General features: G+C 45.3%; 1 protein-coding gene across 2 annotated transcripts in view; it reads left to right on the top strand.

The window, feature by feature from the left end:
• The first annotated feature begins 1,440 nt into the window (after positions 1 to 1,440).
• Positions 1,441 to 14,438, top strand: part of LOC118423511 (28S rRNA (cytosine-C(5))-methyltransferase-like) — a 17,240-nt gene continuing 4,242 nt past the window's right edge. For both annotated transcript variants that reach the window (XM_035831690.1, XM_035831689.1), the window contains exons 1-6: positions 1,441 to 1,615; positions 2,018 to 2,113; positions 2,863 to 2,985; positions 3,521 to 3,689; positions 12,460 to 12,568; positions 13,474 to 13,618. In XM_035831690.1, the coding sequence (XP_035687583.1) occupies positions 2,024 to 2,113; positions 2,863 to 2,985; positions 3,521 to 3,689; positions 12,460 to 12,568; positions 13,474 to 13,618 (636 nt within the window). In that variant the 5' untranslated portion in view covers positions 1,441 to 1,615; positions 2,018 to 2,023. The remainder of the gene's footprint in view (positions 1,616 to 2,017; positions 2,114 to 2,862; positions 2,986 to 3,520; positions 3,690 to 12,459; positions 12,569 to 13,473; positions 13,619 to 14,438) is intronic.

Raw genomic sequence — 14,438 nt, 5'->3', positions numbered from 1 at the left:
CCTAACCTCTGCTTGGAGAGTAGTATCTTACTGCACTTGGGGCACCGGTGCGGCACTGCGGGGTTCGTTCACTGCGGCACTATAATTTAGATATTGCGTAATACGTAAAAGTATGCATGACTTAGAAGACAACAAAATACACAAAACTTAAGAAAATCCATTCTTTATCTCTGAAATTCGTTGAGTAACGTTATCTTTCGAAGACAACAAAATACACAAAACGTTAGAAAATCCGTTCTTTATCTCTGAAATTCGTTGAGTATCTTTAGAACCCCGCAGTACCGCACCGGTGCCGCAAGTGTAGTGAAATACCACCCTATATACTAGCCTACCGCCCAAGTGTCACTTTGTTAACTTCTTGAATACAGAAATGAAATACTTGTTGGCTAATAGTATATATATAGTGATATCATGTTTTGCCACTACAATTGTTGTTGCAATGTTTATGGTGTCTAATTTGACAATTTAGGCATTTCTTCTTTCGCTCTCTCGCATTAAATTCGAAGTCTGCACAGGATGTCATCCATGAAATATACCTGCTGTGGCCTTCTGTCAAAGGCTTGCCGCCGTTGTTTCCGAGAAGCAAGCGGGATGTTTGGCCCATTGTGCGGTCTAACAATGCCGTGTACCCCCATAGGTGTGCGGGTATTTGTGGTGGTCGCTCGGAGGTATGAAAGGACGTTCAATGATGAAGTCTTAGTCATCGGATAAGTCTGGTCTTGTGTAAAGGATTTTCAGAGGATGAAACAATTTCGTCTGGCAATTGGTTCTACTATTGGGAATGTTGTCGAGTCCACTCAGGAAATTAAAAAAAAGGAGGTAGACAAATTTTGATTAGATAAGCAAAAACATAGTAAAACATAGCATTAAAAATGAAAAGAAAAAAACATCGCTGAAACACACAAAAAAGACAAATAAAGGCGATATTGTCAAAATTTTCCCAAGAAAAAATGGATTGGAAGTAGGTAGACTGCTATGCGGACAGGTGGTTCTTGGTCCCCCCCCCCCACTGGCGGGCAGTTGTGGTCGTTCCCCAACATCGGTCCTCCTCCATTCACGATCAGTCATGATCGTTCCCTAACCTGCTACACAGTTACATATTCGTGTATTATATACAGTGAACCAGTTCAATAATAGTGAACGTGATCGGGCAATTCCTACAAAGGTCAGCGAAGCTAACAATATTTGGCCATTAAAAATTGACGTTGACGTTTCGTAACGTTACACCTGCACTTCCTTTCAAAACCAACAGGTGTCCTTGAAAATCCGCGTTACCGAATAAGATGAAGCTATCCTGGAATAATGTATTGATTTCAAATACGCTCTTGTTTCTGAAAGCTGAGGGGGTTGCGTTGCATACTATGACGTAAATACGACGAGATTGGGTAACACCTGTAATACTACACAGGTCCCGTAGGGAGGCGCTGCTCAATGTGACCTCGGGTCAAAAGGGGGCGTGACCGACTTTCACTCGCGCACGCCGCCATGCGGTCACATGTTATGACTGCAGGCATGGTGGCTGGAGAAGTTCATCACAAACGTTGGAAGCTGTATTTCTTCATACGTTTTTACTGGCGCAACTTGAGTGATATCGCCATCATAAAGTAACGTTTCTGTAAGTATACGTTCCATGTGTTCATGATTTTATAACATAAGAGTGGGATAATGTCACTACTTTGGTTCAGTTATCACAACAAGATGCCCCCCTCCCCACGTATTGCAGTTTAATAACACGTGGTTTGGTGTTTTTATGGTGTTGGTAAATAGTCTTTAATTTAAAGACTATTTACCAAATTATTAATTATTTACCAAATTATTAACTATTTACCAAATTATCAATTATTTAAAGTTTTCAAAAAAAGTTATAAGAATCCTGTATAAGCAAACTGATGCTAGAATGGAGTCAAAAGGTGTACTAGGAAATGCCTTCCAAGTGCTATTGTCATGTTTTGTGTTTCTTTGTATTTCTTTTATTGATGTCTCCAACTTTCCACTTTTATTATCATTGGATGTCCAGAAGAACATGCTGTATACAGAGGTGGCCGCCATTCTCCTTAAACTGGACAACAAGGAAGGAACGGTCAAGTCTCTGGTCTACAACAGCCGCCACAAGGTTTGTCAGTTGTCATAGCAGCCCAGGGCTCTAGCCAGCTCGAAAGTTTTTTCCATCAGCCAATTCCCATTGTCGTGAAAATTGCGAAAACACTCTTCCAGGAGTTAGAAAGACTGAACTGATTACTGAGACCTTGAAAAACAGGTTTTTAATGAGATTATCGTATGCGAAAGGGCGCCGACACACTTCGTCAACAATAATAACAATAGCAAAACAAACAGTGTGTGGCTTTTACAGACGTGGACAGCGTCCCAAGCCGCCTATAGCTTCCACCAAGGATTTTTGTCCGTCAAGGTTGACGGATTGGTTTTAAAATTTTTCCGTCACACGCAGCAAAACGGACGCTGGCTAGAGCCCTGTAGCAGCCCCACAAAATTTGTAATCATTACATTATGCACAAAATTAAAGATCGACATTGAAAATAGAAGTGTCCTCATGCATTTCAGTTGTACTTCATATAACAGTTTTGTATCACTAGAGTTTGGGCCAAAGTCTTAAATAATATTTCCAAAACAGAAGATAATCCCTACCTTCCGAGCCTTTTTTTCAGGACTGATACAGGAAACACAACTTTTTTTTCCTAGGCCTCATTTTGGGTGTGTTTGAATTTGTTAAATGTATGTAATCAAGTTGTTCAATTGAGCAATGTCGACAGAAATTATGTATACCACCTGTGTAATGCCAGCAGTTTTGTTTTCTCTGTATGACCAAGAATGACAACTGTGTAGTTTTGAATCCTGTGGTTACAGAACAAGAGACAGCTCTATGCACTTCTGTGTGAGACCCTGAAGTATGGCTCCATCATCGATGACATCATCACTTCAACACAATTGCTCAAGAGAGAAAAGTTTCTCAAGAAGCACATGGCACAGGTTTGTGTCTTATCTATTTTCTCAAGGGAGATGTCTTGATCTTAAAGATTCTTAGGGCCATTCCATTTAAAACTCTCAGTAGGGGTGGTCAGAAACATTTTGTTTTTTCGTTTTGGTTTTACGGAAAAAGCTGGGCTGTCTACCTAGACTGGCTATCACGTCAGGCTTCCATAAACCCTACCATTTTCAAATATAAGATACGTTTTTTATCAGTCCATTGACATTGCTGTTCTTCCTATAATTATAAGTTTGATTGAATGTAAAGTACTGTAAATGCAGAAATGTTCGTGGTGGATTAATGTTCGCAGTCTTTGCGGTGACCACTTCATGAACTTAAAACCGCCGCGAAAATTTTTCTATTATGGTATTAGACTGCAGTCTATGATGTTACCGCGAACTTAAATCCATCGCGAAAAGTCCTTTTTCCCGCTACCGCGAAATTGAATCCCCACGAACTTAAATGCATTTACAGTAAATTTTGATAGCCCTGGAGGTACAGTAGATAGAAAACCTATTTTTGTTTTGTTTTCTGTAGGTTCTTGTATACGAACAACTTTTCGGGAAAGGACTTCAGATCGGAGGGAAGTACCGGGAGGCCATGAATAGGAACAAGACTGCCCTGCATTCTGCCCTGGTCAGGTTAAAGGTCAGGTCAAAGGTCAGCAGGAATGAAGACCTCCTACCTGATACAGTCAAATCTCAAGGTATGAATTTGAAGTTTTCTTTTATGTAGATTTGAATGCATCTATTTTGATTAAAAGGTTACAAAACGTAATACATGTTTTTCTTTCACTTTTATGTCTGTGTACAGAGGTTTTTTGTGTGCATGTCTATTATATTGTGTGTCTGTAGTTTTTTTGTTGTTGCAGGAAGTTAGGTTAAAGGTCCAGGGAAATTCCCAATAGTTTATCTCATTTCCTGTGTTCAATTTCCTGCTATTTGCATGTCTCTTGCCTTATGGAAAAAATGCAAATAAATTTTTTAATTAGGAAGAATTGTAACGGCTATGACCTTTGACATATGAGATAATTAGGTAATGACTGTCTAGACCATATGAGGAGGAGCTTACATTAGCATATTGGGTAAATCCTGATTGGCTGGATGCCGACAGTATCCAACCAGCTTACCTGTGATGGGCGGAGTTATACAACCTATTGTCATGCGAGTTAACCTTAGAGATTGTATGAAGAGATTTAGTCAGTCGGTGCCCCAAGGACCCAGGTGAGGTTGTTTAAGTAGGGCTTCGTCCCTCTGTTGGATTGTGTACTAGTTAGTAAGTTAGACCAACTCTCTCTGTAAATATACTTAGCTCTCTGTATCATTATCCTAGACCTGTAACTGTAACTGTAACTTGCTGTAGTCCTAAGTGAAACACATTGTATTATATGTTACTTGAGTTTAGCATAGGTTGAATAAACACGGCTCACAAATAGTAATCGACTGGTTTGGCTGAGTTCCTGATAAGTTAATATAGGACTTAGATACCAAACACCCGAATCGTTATATTGGTTCCCACACCGAATTTGTGAATAACCGTGTTTTACAATCTTATGTTAGACTCTGTAACATAATAGTAGTAAACTTTCCAAACTTCGAATTTGACCTAGTTCCTGTTTGTGCTTACCTACCCGTGTTACGCGCTTCGGTTTCTTCTCCGGCCCATTTCAAACACTTAGCTAGTTAGTCCTTACCGGCAGTTTTCTGCATTTAGCGCTGTTGTTCCTTCTTCTATGCGTTAGAAATTTGCTGTCCTACCTCTAATTTTGAACCTACTAAATTCTTGATTTTGAGTAGGACAGACGCATATTTTGCATTGTAAATTTCATTGTTTCTGGGTAGCGTGGATTGCCAATTTGGATCCAAAATTTTGTTCTTGATTCCCACCGACTGCTTTGCTTTAGTCGTGCGTAGTTTCTTCCCGGCGTATTCAAATCTTAGCGTAGGCTTAGTGTGCAAAACCTTTGCTTTGTGCACATTTGGTTTTGAAATTTTTGGCTTGGCCGGACAAAATCTGCTAATTAATTGCTCATAGTGACCATTTGGCACCGTCTACACTAAATTTGCATAGACGCCATTGTCATTCACGCATATTGTTATCACCCCAGCGCGCACTGTCATGCCATGTCTTTTGTTCTTGTTCCTGTCTTTTGTTCTCCTCTGCTGTGAAATGCCCTATCTTTTGTGACTCTACTCCTGCCAGGCGACAATTGCCCAACCTGTGAAATAGCTGCTTTTGTCTGTTTTGTGAGAATTTTGAAAGATTTGCAAACTGTTGTTTTTGCAGTGGTCCAGAATTTGCATTCAAATTTGCGAGGTTGGATCCTATTGTCCCTTTCCAAAATCTGTTGGTTTAGGCACCTTTTGAATTTTTCTGTTGTTTTTCTCCCAAAGTCCACCGAAAAGTGTTACTCAGTTTGGCAAACGTTGGGTCTCCGATTTCTATTTTGGCACATTTTTCCAAACATGGCCGACAATACGCTACCTTACGACCCAACTGGCGGAAATGAAGTTACTTTCCCCAAATTGGCTCGCTCCCGACAGACTTCCACCCCCTCCAACCCTGCTTTTAACAGCTCGAATCCCTTCCGTGCCCTCTCTACCCCTCCCCCTATTCCCCCTAGGCTTTCTGATTCCACACCCCGCTCTGTACACCCCACCCACACACCACGTCCTACGCGACCCATTCCCACCCCCAGCCTAGTGGCCTCGCCAGCCCCAGACTTTCACGCGCTGCCCTCTGATCACGCACCTGCCCTGAGCACTATGCCCACTCCCCCAGCGCGTAAGATTCCAGAACTGCGACTCAGCTTCGACGGCTCGGGCAAGACGACTTGGGAAGAATTTGAGATGCAATTTTGCAATGAACGTGACTTTTTGGCCTGGGGAGAAGTCACTTGCCGTGCTGTCCTGCTGAAGCATTTGTCGGGAAGTGCCCTCCAGACATTCGTCTGTGCGCCCGCGTGTATCCGCGACGGATCGTCCGATGAGGTCTTGATGTATTTGAGAGATATGTTTATGCGTCCGCAGGACCCTATGCACTACCGCGGAGATATTCAGAGCTTGCGGCGACGGCCCAATGAAACCCCGCAGGCGTTCGAGCTGCGGGTGCGCCAAGTAGTTGCTCTGGCCTACCCCCGGGCAGACCAGGTGATGCGCGAGGAGTTAGGCATCCAAATTTTCTTAGACAAGATAAGCCTGGACAACCCCATCCTCGGAAAGGAAGTGGGCAAATCTCGGCCGTCAACGCTGCATGACGCCCGCGACCAACTACAATTTTTGGAGGACCTAGAGAAGACGGTCTACCCCTCCCCGCACGTGCGCCAAACGTCCTCCGCCAGCATGGAAAATGTGCAGCGGCAGATGGACGCCATGCAGCTTGCCCACCAGCGGGAAGTCGCGGCGCTGCGGGGGCAGATCGACAACCTCCAGGTGCGCACGGAGTCGTACGCGTCTCAGAGACCGAAGGCTCCACACCAGGACGGTAGTCACGCATATCTGCCCAGAGAGGTTCCGTCAGTGCCGAGAGAGTCCAGGCAGCAGAGTCAGGTGCGTTGCCGTGGCTGCAATGAGATTGGCCATATCATTAGCCGTTGCCCAAAGGTGCGTTGCTATGGCTGCTATGAAATGGGCCATATGAAAAGTCGCTGCCCGAATATTGCGTCCAACGCGCGTCAGGGAAACGGCCCCAGACTGGCCTAAGGGGTCGTCGGCCAGTCTCCAAAACGGTGAAGACCCATGCGACACACGGACACACGAATAAAGTTTCCTCGACACACACACAGACAGGTAGTTTCCATTTTAGCGCGTCCGCAAATGGACAGACTGTTAATGTCCTGATCGATTCTGGGGCCGATGTATCGATCATTAGCAGGGACGCATTTGGGCATTTGTTCGCGTCTAACCCGCCGGCGCTAGCACCGTATTTGGGCCAGCCTCTACTAAGCGTTGCGGGCGATCGCCTGAAAGTGGCCGGTACAGCCAAGATTGTTTTGGAAATTTCAGACCAGCTGTTCCCGACTGAATTCTTAGTCTGTGAAAATACGGCCACTGGGCTATTGGTAGGGACAGATTTTCTGACCGAGTTTGACTGTGAGGTTTCGATGCGTCGTCAGACTTTGGCACTACGTGGTTGCGAGGGAGATGTGGTAGTTCCCATCAAGCGTAAGGTGAGTTATAAGGTGCAGCGTGTTGTGACGTACAAAGTGTGCTATGTGGCAGGGCGGACAGCGCAGCTGGTGCCCGGTACCCTGAAAAAACGGGACAAGACCACAGGTCCACTGCAAGGTATAGTCCAACCTGCACAGTCGCTCGACCAGCTTGGCTTGCTTGGCGAACTTTCCGCCCACTCACCCTATGAGCGAAACAAAACCCGAGTGTTTTTAGTAAATGAAAGCCCGGAACCAGTGATCATTCCTAAGGGTACTGTCATAGGGACTTTTCATCCCATTGAAAATGGCATGCCTTCCTGTGGTACGTTGTCTGTGGCGGCAACTACCTCTTTTGATATCGAGTCACAGGCCCCTGTTGCTGACTCGACATTTGACACTCCTTTGGCAAGGTCACCTGCAGAAGTTCGGGCCGAACTGGAGCCCCTTTTCGATTTGAGCCACATTTCGGACAGGTCACACAAAGAGCAACTGTTAGATCTCCTCGTGAAGTATGAGGATATCTTTTCACGCAACCAGGAAGACATGGGCATGACCAGTAAAGCTACTCACCAAATTGACACTGGTGACGCCCCTCCGGTTCGGTTGCCGCCCAGGCGCGTCTCTCCCCAGGCGAAAGAGACAATTGGTCAGGAATTGGATAAACTGACCCGATTAGGCTTCATAGAGGAATCAATCTCGCCTTGGGGAGCCCCCGTTGTGCTTGTCAATAAAAAAGACGGTACAAAGCGAATGTGCGTTGACTACCGAGGTTTGAACAATGTCACCAAGAAATCGTCTTGGCCATTGCCGCGCATAGACGACACTCTGGATGCGCTGTCAGGCTCCCAACTGTTCTCCACGTTAGACTTAAGAGCGGCGTATATGCAGGTTCCTCTAGAGGAAGCGGCAAGGGAAAAGACCGCATTTACAACCCCGTTTGGCTTGTTCCAATACAAACGGCTTCCGTTCGGCCTCTGTTCGGCTCCCTCTACTTTTGCGAGGTTAATGGAGAACGTGTTGCGTGGCCTACAGCCTCATGTGTGTATGGCATACTTGGATGATAATATCGTTCACTCCGATGACGCAATTGCCAACCACCTTGCGAACCTAGAGGCTGTGTTCCAGCGCTATCGCGAAGCGAACCTTAAGCTCAATCCCGAGAAGTGCATGTTCCTCGTCACTGAAGTCGAGTTCCTCGGCCACGTCATTTCAGGCACAGGCGTGCGTACCGACCCCAAAAAGGTTAGCGCTGCAGCAGAATGGCCTACGCCGCGCACCGTGCGTCAGGTACAACAATTCCTGGGCTTTGCGAACTACTATAGGCGTTTCATACAAGATTTCGCCAAAAAGGCCAAACCGCTAACGTCATTGACGCGCAAAAACACTCGCTTCAAGTGGACAGAGGAATGCGACAATGCTTTCCGCGAGCTCAAGCAGCACTTAGTGTCGGCACCTATCCTGGCCTATCCTGACTTCTCAAAGCCCTTCATTGTTGACACAGATGCATCTGATGTTGGTATTGGAGGAGTGCTGAGCCAAAAGCAGGACGGTCTTGAGAGGGTAATCGCATATTACAGCCGTTCTCTAACGCCTGTTGAGCAGCGCTACTGCGTGCATAGACGCGAAATGCTAGCAGCGGTAGAATTTATCACAAAGCGTGAGTGCTACTTGCAAGGCGATGATGAGTTCTTGTTGCGAACAGATCACAGCGCACTACAGTACTTGATGAAGATGAAAAACCCATCAAGTCAATACGCGCGCTGGTTATTGCGTTTGGCCACGTACAAGTTCCACATCGAGCACAGACCGGGAGCCAGCCACGGCAACGCTGACGGTTTAAGTAGAGGGCCCTGTTCCCAGTGCAAGAAAAGCGACTTGGAGGACAGTGAGCCAGTTAGGGTTTTCGCAGCTCGGCAGGCTGATCCAGATGGGCTCAACCCGATCCCTGCCTTGTCTCAGAATGAGATTAGACGAGCCCAGCGTGCTGACCCGACATTGGCTAGCCTCGTATTGGACATGCAAAGAGGCACTAAACCCGATAATCTCGGCCTCCAAAGGCTTACTCGGGAACAGCGCACGCTCTATTCTGATTGGCCATGTCTAGAATTCTGGGACGGCGTCCTGTACAGAAATTGTGATAGGAAAGATGGCCTGGGATCCCAGCTCCAACTGCTGCTCCCAAGGACGCTCGTCCCTCGCGTGCTTAAGATGGTCCATGACGAACCGCTTGGTGGTCACTTAGGCGTAGAGAAGACCCTTAATAAACTTAGGTCTGCTTTCTACTGGCCCGGCATGCGTCACGACGTGACTGCCCACGTGTCAGGTTGTGAGACCTGCATACGGACCAAGAGCGGCAGGCGTAAACAGAGAGCCCCCATGCAGCCTAGCGCAGTCGGTTTCCCAAACCACCGAGTCGCCATGGACATAGTCGGCCCCCTTCCTAAGTCGCGTACTGGCAATAAGTACATTTTGGTCGCGACAGACTATTTCACGAAGTGGGTTGAGATTTTCCCCATGGAGAATGAGACGGCAGAGTCTGTAGCCAAATGTTTCTACAAAGGTTGGATCTGCGTCCACGGTCCTCCACAGTCTCTACACACAGATCAGGGCAAGAATTTCGATTCTGTGTTGGTGAAGGACCTTTGTCGGCTAATGCAAATTCATAAGACTCGGACGACGCCGTATCATCCCCAGTCAGACGGTCTTGTTGAGCGCTTCAACAGGACAATGGGAAATATCTTGCGCGCCTACGTGTCGCCCACCCAGCGCGACTGGGATGAGCACTTGCCCGCGGTCAAGTACGCGTATAATACAAGTTGTCACGCGACAACCGGGTTCTCGCCCTACTTCCTGATGCACGGTCGCGAGGCACGTCTTCCCATTCATGTAATGGCGCGCATCCCTACTAACGTCGGTGAGGTTCATGAACACGTGGAGGTATTACGGAACCGCCTGCCGTCGGTGTTCAAGCTTGTACAGGAGAAGACTCAGCAGCAGCAATGTAGACAGAAGGAGCTCTATGACAAGAAAATTCATGGCAAGCCCTATGACATTGGCGACACCGTCTTCATTCTGAACAAACAGGTACCAACGGGGCTCGCGCGGAAATTGGCGCCAAAGACTAAAGGCCCGTTTGAGGTCTTGCGCCGCATTAGCGATCAGGTCTACGAAGTGCGTGGCATGAGAGGGAGGGCACAGCAGAAGGTAGTATGTGTGAGTTTTGAGAACATGATACCCTTCTCTCCCACCCAGGACGACCCGGATTACAATCCGCGGAATGACCGACCCCGTCGGCCTGCCCGCCCTAACCGTAACCGGCGCCGAGAACCTTCCCTTTCAGAGGATCCAGTGACGTCCGGGGAAGAGTCCTCCCAGGGCACTTGTTCTGCTTCCGTTTCAGGTTCCGACCAGCAGTCTGGCGATGAAGATGACCAGGACGAGGCGACCGTCCCGAAGACACTTGTTCCGCCGAGGGAGAGACGACCAGCTGTGAATCCGGACGTCTCCAGTGACAGCGACGAAGAGAGGCCTTCGACAAGCCATGCTGCTGACGTCCCGAGACCACGACGACATCGCCGCAGACCGTCGTACCTGGAGGACTTCGCGTTGGACTCCGACTCGGATTACATAGATTTAACATAGTGTGTTGTTGTTAAGTTGTGCTAAGCAAAGACAGACCACTCCGTGTCTTGCGGTTCTGATGGTGCAAATCTTTCGGCTGGGTGTGCTGGTGCATGGGTTGTTGTAGATTGTGTGTTGGTTCCTGTTTTACCTGTAAATCACCGTGGCTAGGTCCCCCGGAAGTTAAGGTTAAGGTTATGAAGATTTTCTTTAGTATTAAGTACGGATGGAACTCCGGAGCTGAGCTGAGAGGATTGGTAGGTATACACGTTTTCTGTTTTCACGCCGTAGCCAGATAAGCGAGTTCAAGTCTCCTGCTGGTGTCGTCTGCGTGCTGCGTGTCCATCTCTCGAGGAATTGGATGGGGATTTGAGTATCTAATCTCAAAGGTGATTAGCAGTAAATCTCTCCCCATGCCAGTGAGTATGTGTTAAGGTTACTTAGGTGTTTATTCGGGTAACGACGGACAAGTTTAAGTGATTGACCGGGTAGTATACATGGGATTCTACATGCCTTCTCTGCTTCTGGTGTGTCTGGCTGCCTTGTCGTCTGTTATGCACCTGTCACCGCCGTACACGTTGGAATTTTGTCTCTTGCGAAGCACACGTGTAAATTTTTGTCTGTATCAGACACAGTGTAATAAAACCAATGTTGTGTCACATGATAATTGCTTATGTATTGCTGATGTATTGCGTACGTATTGCTTATGTATATGTTTATCTGTATTATGCTGAACTTTTGTATTGTATTGACCATATGCAGAATGTGAGTGGCCAATGGCTGGTAAGAGCAGTCTGATTGGTCACAGAGATTTAGATAATGCGAATATCTGTACTATGCTGAAATTTTTGTATTGTATGGACCATATGCGGAATGTGAGCGACCAATGGCTGGTGAGAGCAGTCCGATTGGTCACAGAGAGCTAGATAATGATATATGACGGATGATTCCAACTTTCGTTGTTTTATATCAACCTGTTGTATTTTTTGTTACACCTCCCTTGTAATGTTATGGTATCTTAACATTTGAGGACAAATGTTCGGTGAGAGGGAGGTAGTGTAACGGCTATGACCTTTGACATATGAGATAATTAGGTAATGACTGTCTAGACCATATGAGGAGGAGCTTACATTAGCATATTGGGTAAATCCTGATTGGCTGGATGCCGACAGTATCCAACCAGCTTACCTGTGATGGGCGGAGTTATACAACCTATTGTCATGCGAGTTAACCTTAGAGATTGTATGAAGAGATTTAGTCAGTCGGTGCCCCAAGGACCCAGGTGAGGTTGTTTAAGTAGGGCTTCGTCCCTCTGTTGGATTGTGTACTAGTTAGTAAGTTAGACCAACTCTCTCTGTAAATATACTTAGCTCTCTGTATCATTATCCTAGACCTGTAACTGTAACTGTAACTTGCTGTAGTCCTAAGTGAAACACATTGTATTATATGTTACTTGAGTTTAGCATAGGTTGAATAAACACGGCTCACAAATAGTAATCGACTGGTTTGGCTGAGTTCCTGATAAGTTAATATAGGACTTAGATACCAAACACCCGAATCGTTATAGAATCATTGAGAAATTCACAACAATATTCAAAGGAGAAATTCATAAAAACAAGGAATATTTCACAAAGGCATGTCTCATTGATTTCTTGATTGTAATATTTTCTTTAATACTGTACTGTATTGTTTTCATTCCCCACAGTTTCCCTGCCACGTTATGTTCGAGTCAACACACTGAAGATTTCTGTGGAAGAGGCTATTGAGAAGTTGAAGAAAGCTGGCTTCTCACTGGCAGACAAACCAAGTGTGGAGTAAGAAGTGTAATCTACATTTTACAGATTCCACACTCACTCACTCTCCGGTTTAGAGTCTGTTGTTCCCTGTCTTGCAATATCTTGATTTTCTAAAAAGAAAATACACTTTCATTATGTATACAATATATTAGTAACTGTTAAGTCACACCAATATGTTTGCTTCATTCTCTCTGATGAAATTTAGCAAGAATACTAGATAGAAACAGAGGTCTGCAAGGAAACTTGCACCTGATTATCTATATTATTATTAGCCTGAGTACCATCCTACGTAGAGACCACTGGCTTAGTAGTTTAGCTTGTCCCATGGTTAGCAAGCGAAAGTACTGAGCCAGCGGTCACTACAGAGGATGTCAGGATATTACAGGGCTCTAGCCAGCTCGACATTTTTTTCCGTCAGCCAATTCCCATTGTCGCGAAAACACTATTCCAGGAGTTAGAGAGACTGAACTGAGATCTTGAAAAACGGGTTTTAATGAGATTATCGTATGCGAAAGGGCGCCGACACACATTGTCAACAATCATAACAATAGCAAAACAAACAGTGTGTGGCTTCTATGGCCGTGGACGGCGTCCCCAAGCAACCTGTAGCTTCCACCAAGGAGCTTTTGTCAGATTTTTGTCCGTCAAAGTTGATGAATTGGTTTTAAAATTTTTCCGTCACACGCAGCAAATTTCTGTCAATTGACGGAAAAACGGACGCTGGCTAGAGCCCTGGGCTATTATCCCCCAAATTTACTGTGTTGACCAAGTTCAGACTTTCTCCGCAGACTATGTTTACCTGTCAATTATTTAATTTTCTTTGAAATCTGAATACTAGTATTTAGTTGATGAATCATTGATACAGGAATATACGGCCATTGTAGTTGATTATTACATTATCAAACCTTATAATTATTTTTCAGGAATTTTGGCAACACAATAAGGGACCTGGAGACAGGACAGTTTGTACAGGACCCCCACATCCCAGCCCTGCTAGTGTTCCCCCCGGAGACTGGTTTCCATGACAACCAACTGTACAAGTCAGGAGAGATCATCCTTCAAGACAAGGTGTGTTTTCAGAGTCTTTTTACGGACAAATTTTTTTCAGGAAATTTAACATAAATTGATCTTTGTCTTTCAAGTCTAAAAGTTATTGGTTGTCACATCATATGCATGGCAGGGTTAGACAAGTCCATTGATCGATTGACTATTTGACAAAGGATTTAACCTCCTTGATATGACCAATCCTAGAAGCTTGTCAGACACCTGTAAAGTAAGATGTATAGTAAGATCATGCTTCTTGTTATTTCCTGTAAATACACATGTACATCACATGCACACAAACTCTAAATTTAGGAAGCTGGAAGAGTTTCAGCTCCTTGGTCTTACAGTTACCTTCTATGAGGTATTCTTTTTTACTGAAAAATAAAAGGATGTCCTTGCTGCAACTAAAAATATAAACTGTAAATGCAGAAATGTTCGCGGTGGTTTTATATTCACGGTTTTCGCAGTGGCCACTTCACCGCGAATTTAAAACCACCGCGAACATTTTTCTATGGCAGTAACAGACTACAGTGCTTGGTGCTACAGCGAACTTAAAACCACCGCAAAAAGTCCTTTTTCCCACCACCGCGAAATTAAATCCCCGCAAACTTAAATGCATTTACAGTAATAATATTTGTTACCTGAGTGAGATACTCTCACAGAGAGTTTTACTCAGTATCAGATTGAGATTGAGATTTTGGGGCCATTGAAAGTTGGTTCAGGCCAGTTTTTTTTTTTACATACTTACCATACAGGACATTTGAATTTTTAGAATTTTACCCAACTCTGCATATGTTATAACAGTCTCAGTCCTATCAAGTACTGGGACCTAAAAACATCCAAG

This window comes from Branchiostoma floridae, chromosome 9 (assembly GCF_000003815.2).
Source record: "Branchiostoma floridae strain S238N-H82 chromosome 9, Bfl_VNyyK, whole genome shotgun sequence".
NCBI classification, from domain to species: Eukaryota; Metazoa; Chordata; class Leptocardii; order Amphioxiformes; family Branchiostomatidae; genus Branchiostoma; species Branchiostoma floridae.
Note: the sequence above shows the minus strand (reverse complement) of the source record. Positions and strands in the feature narration are given on the sequence as shown.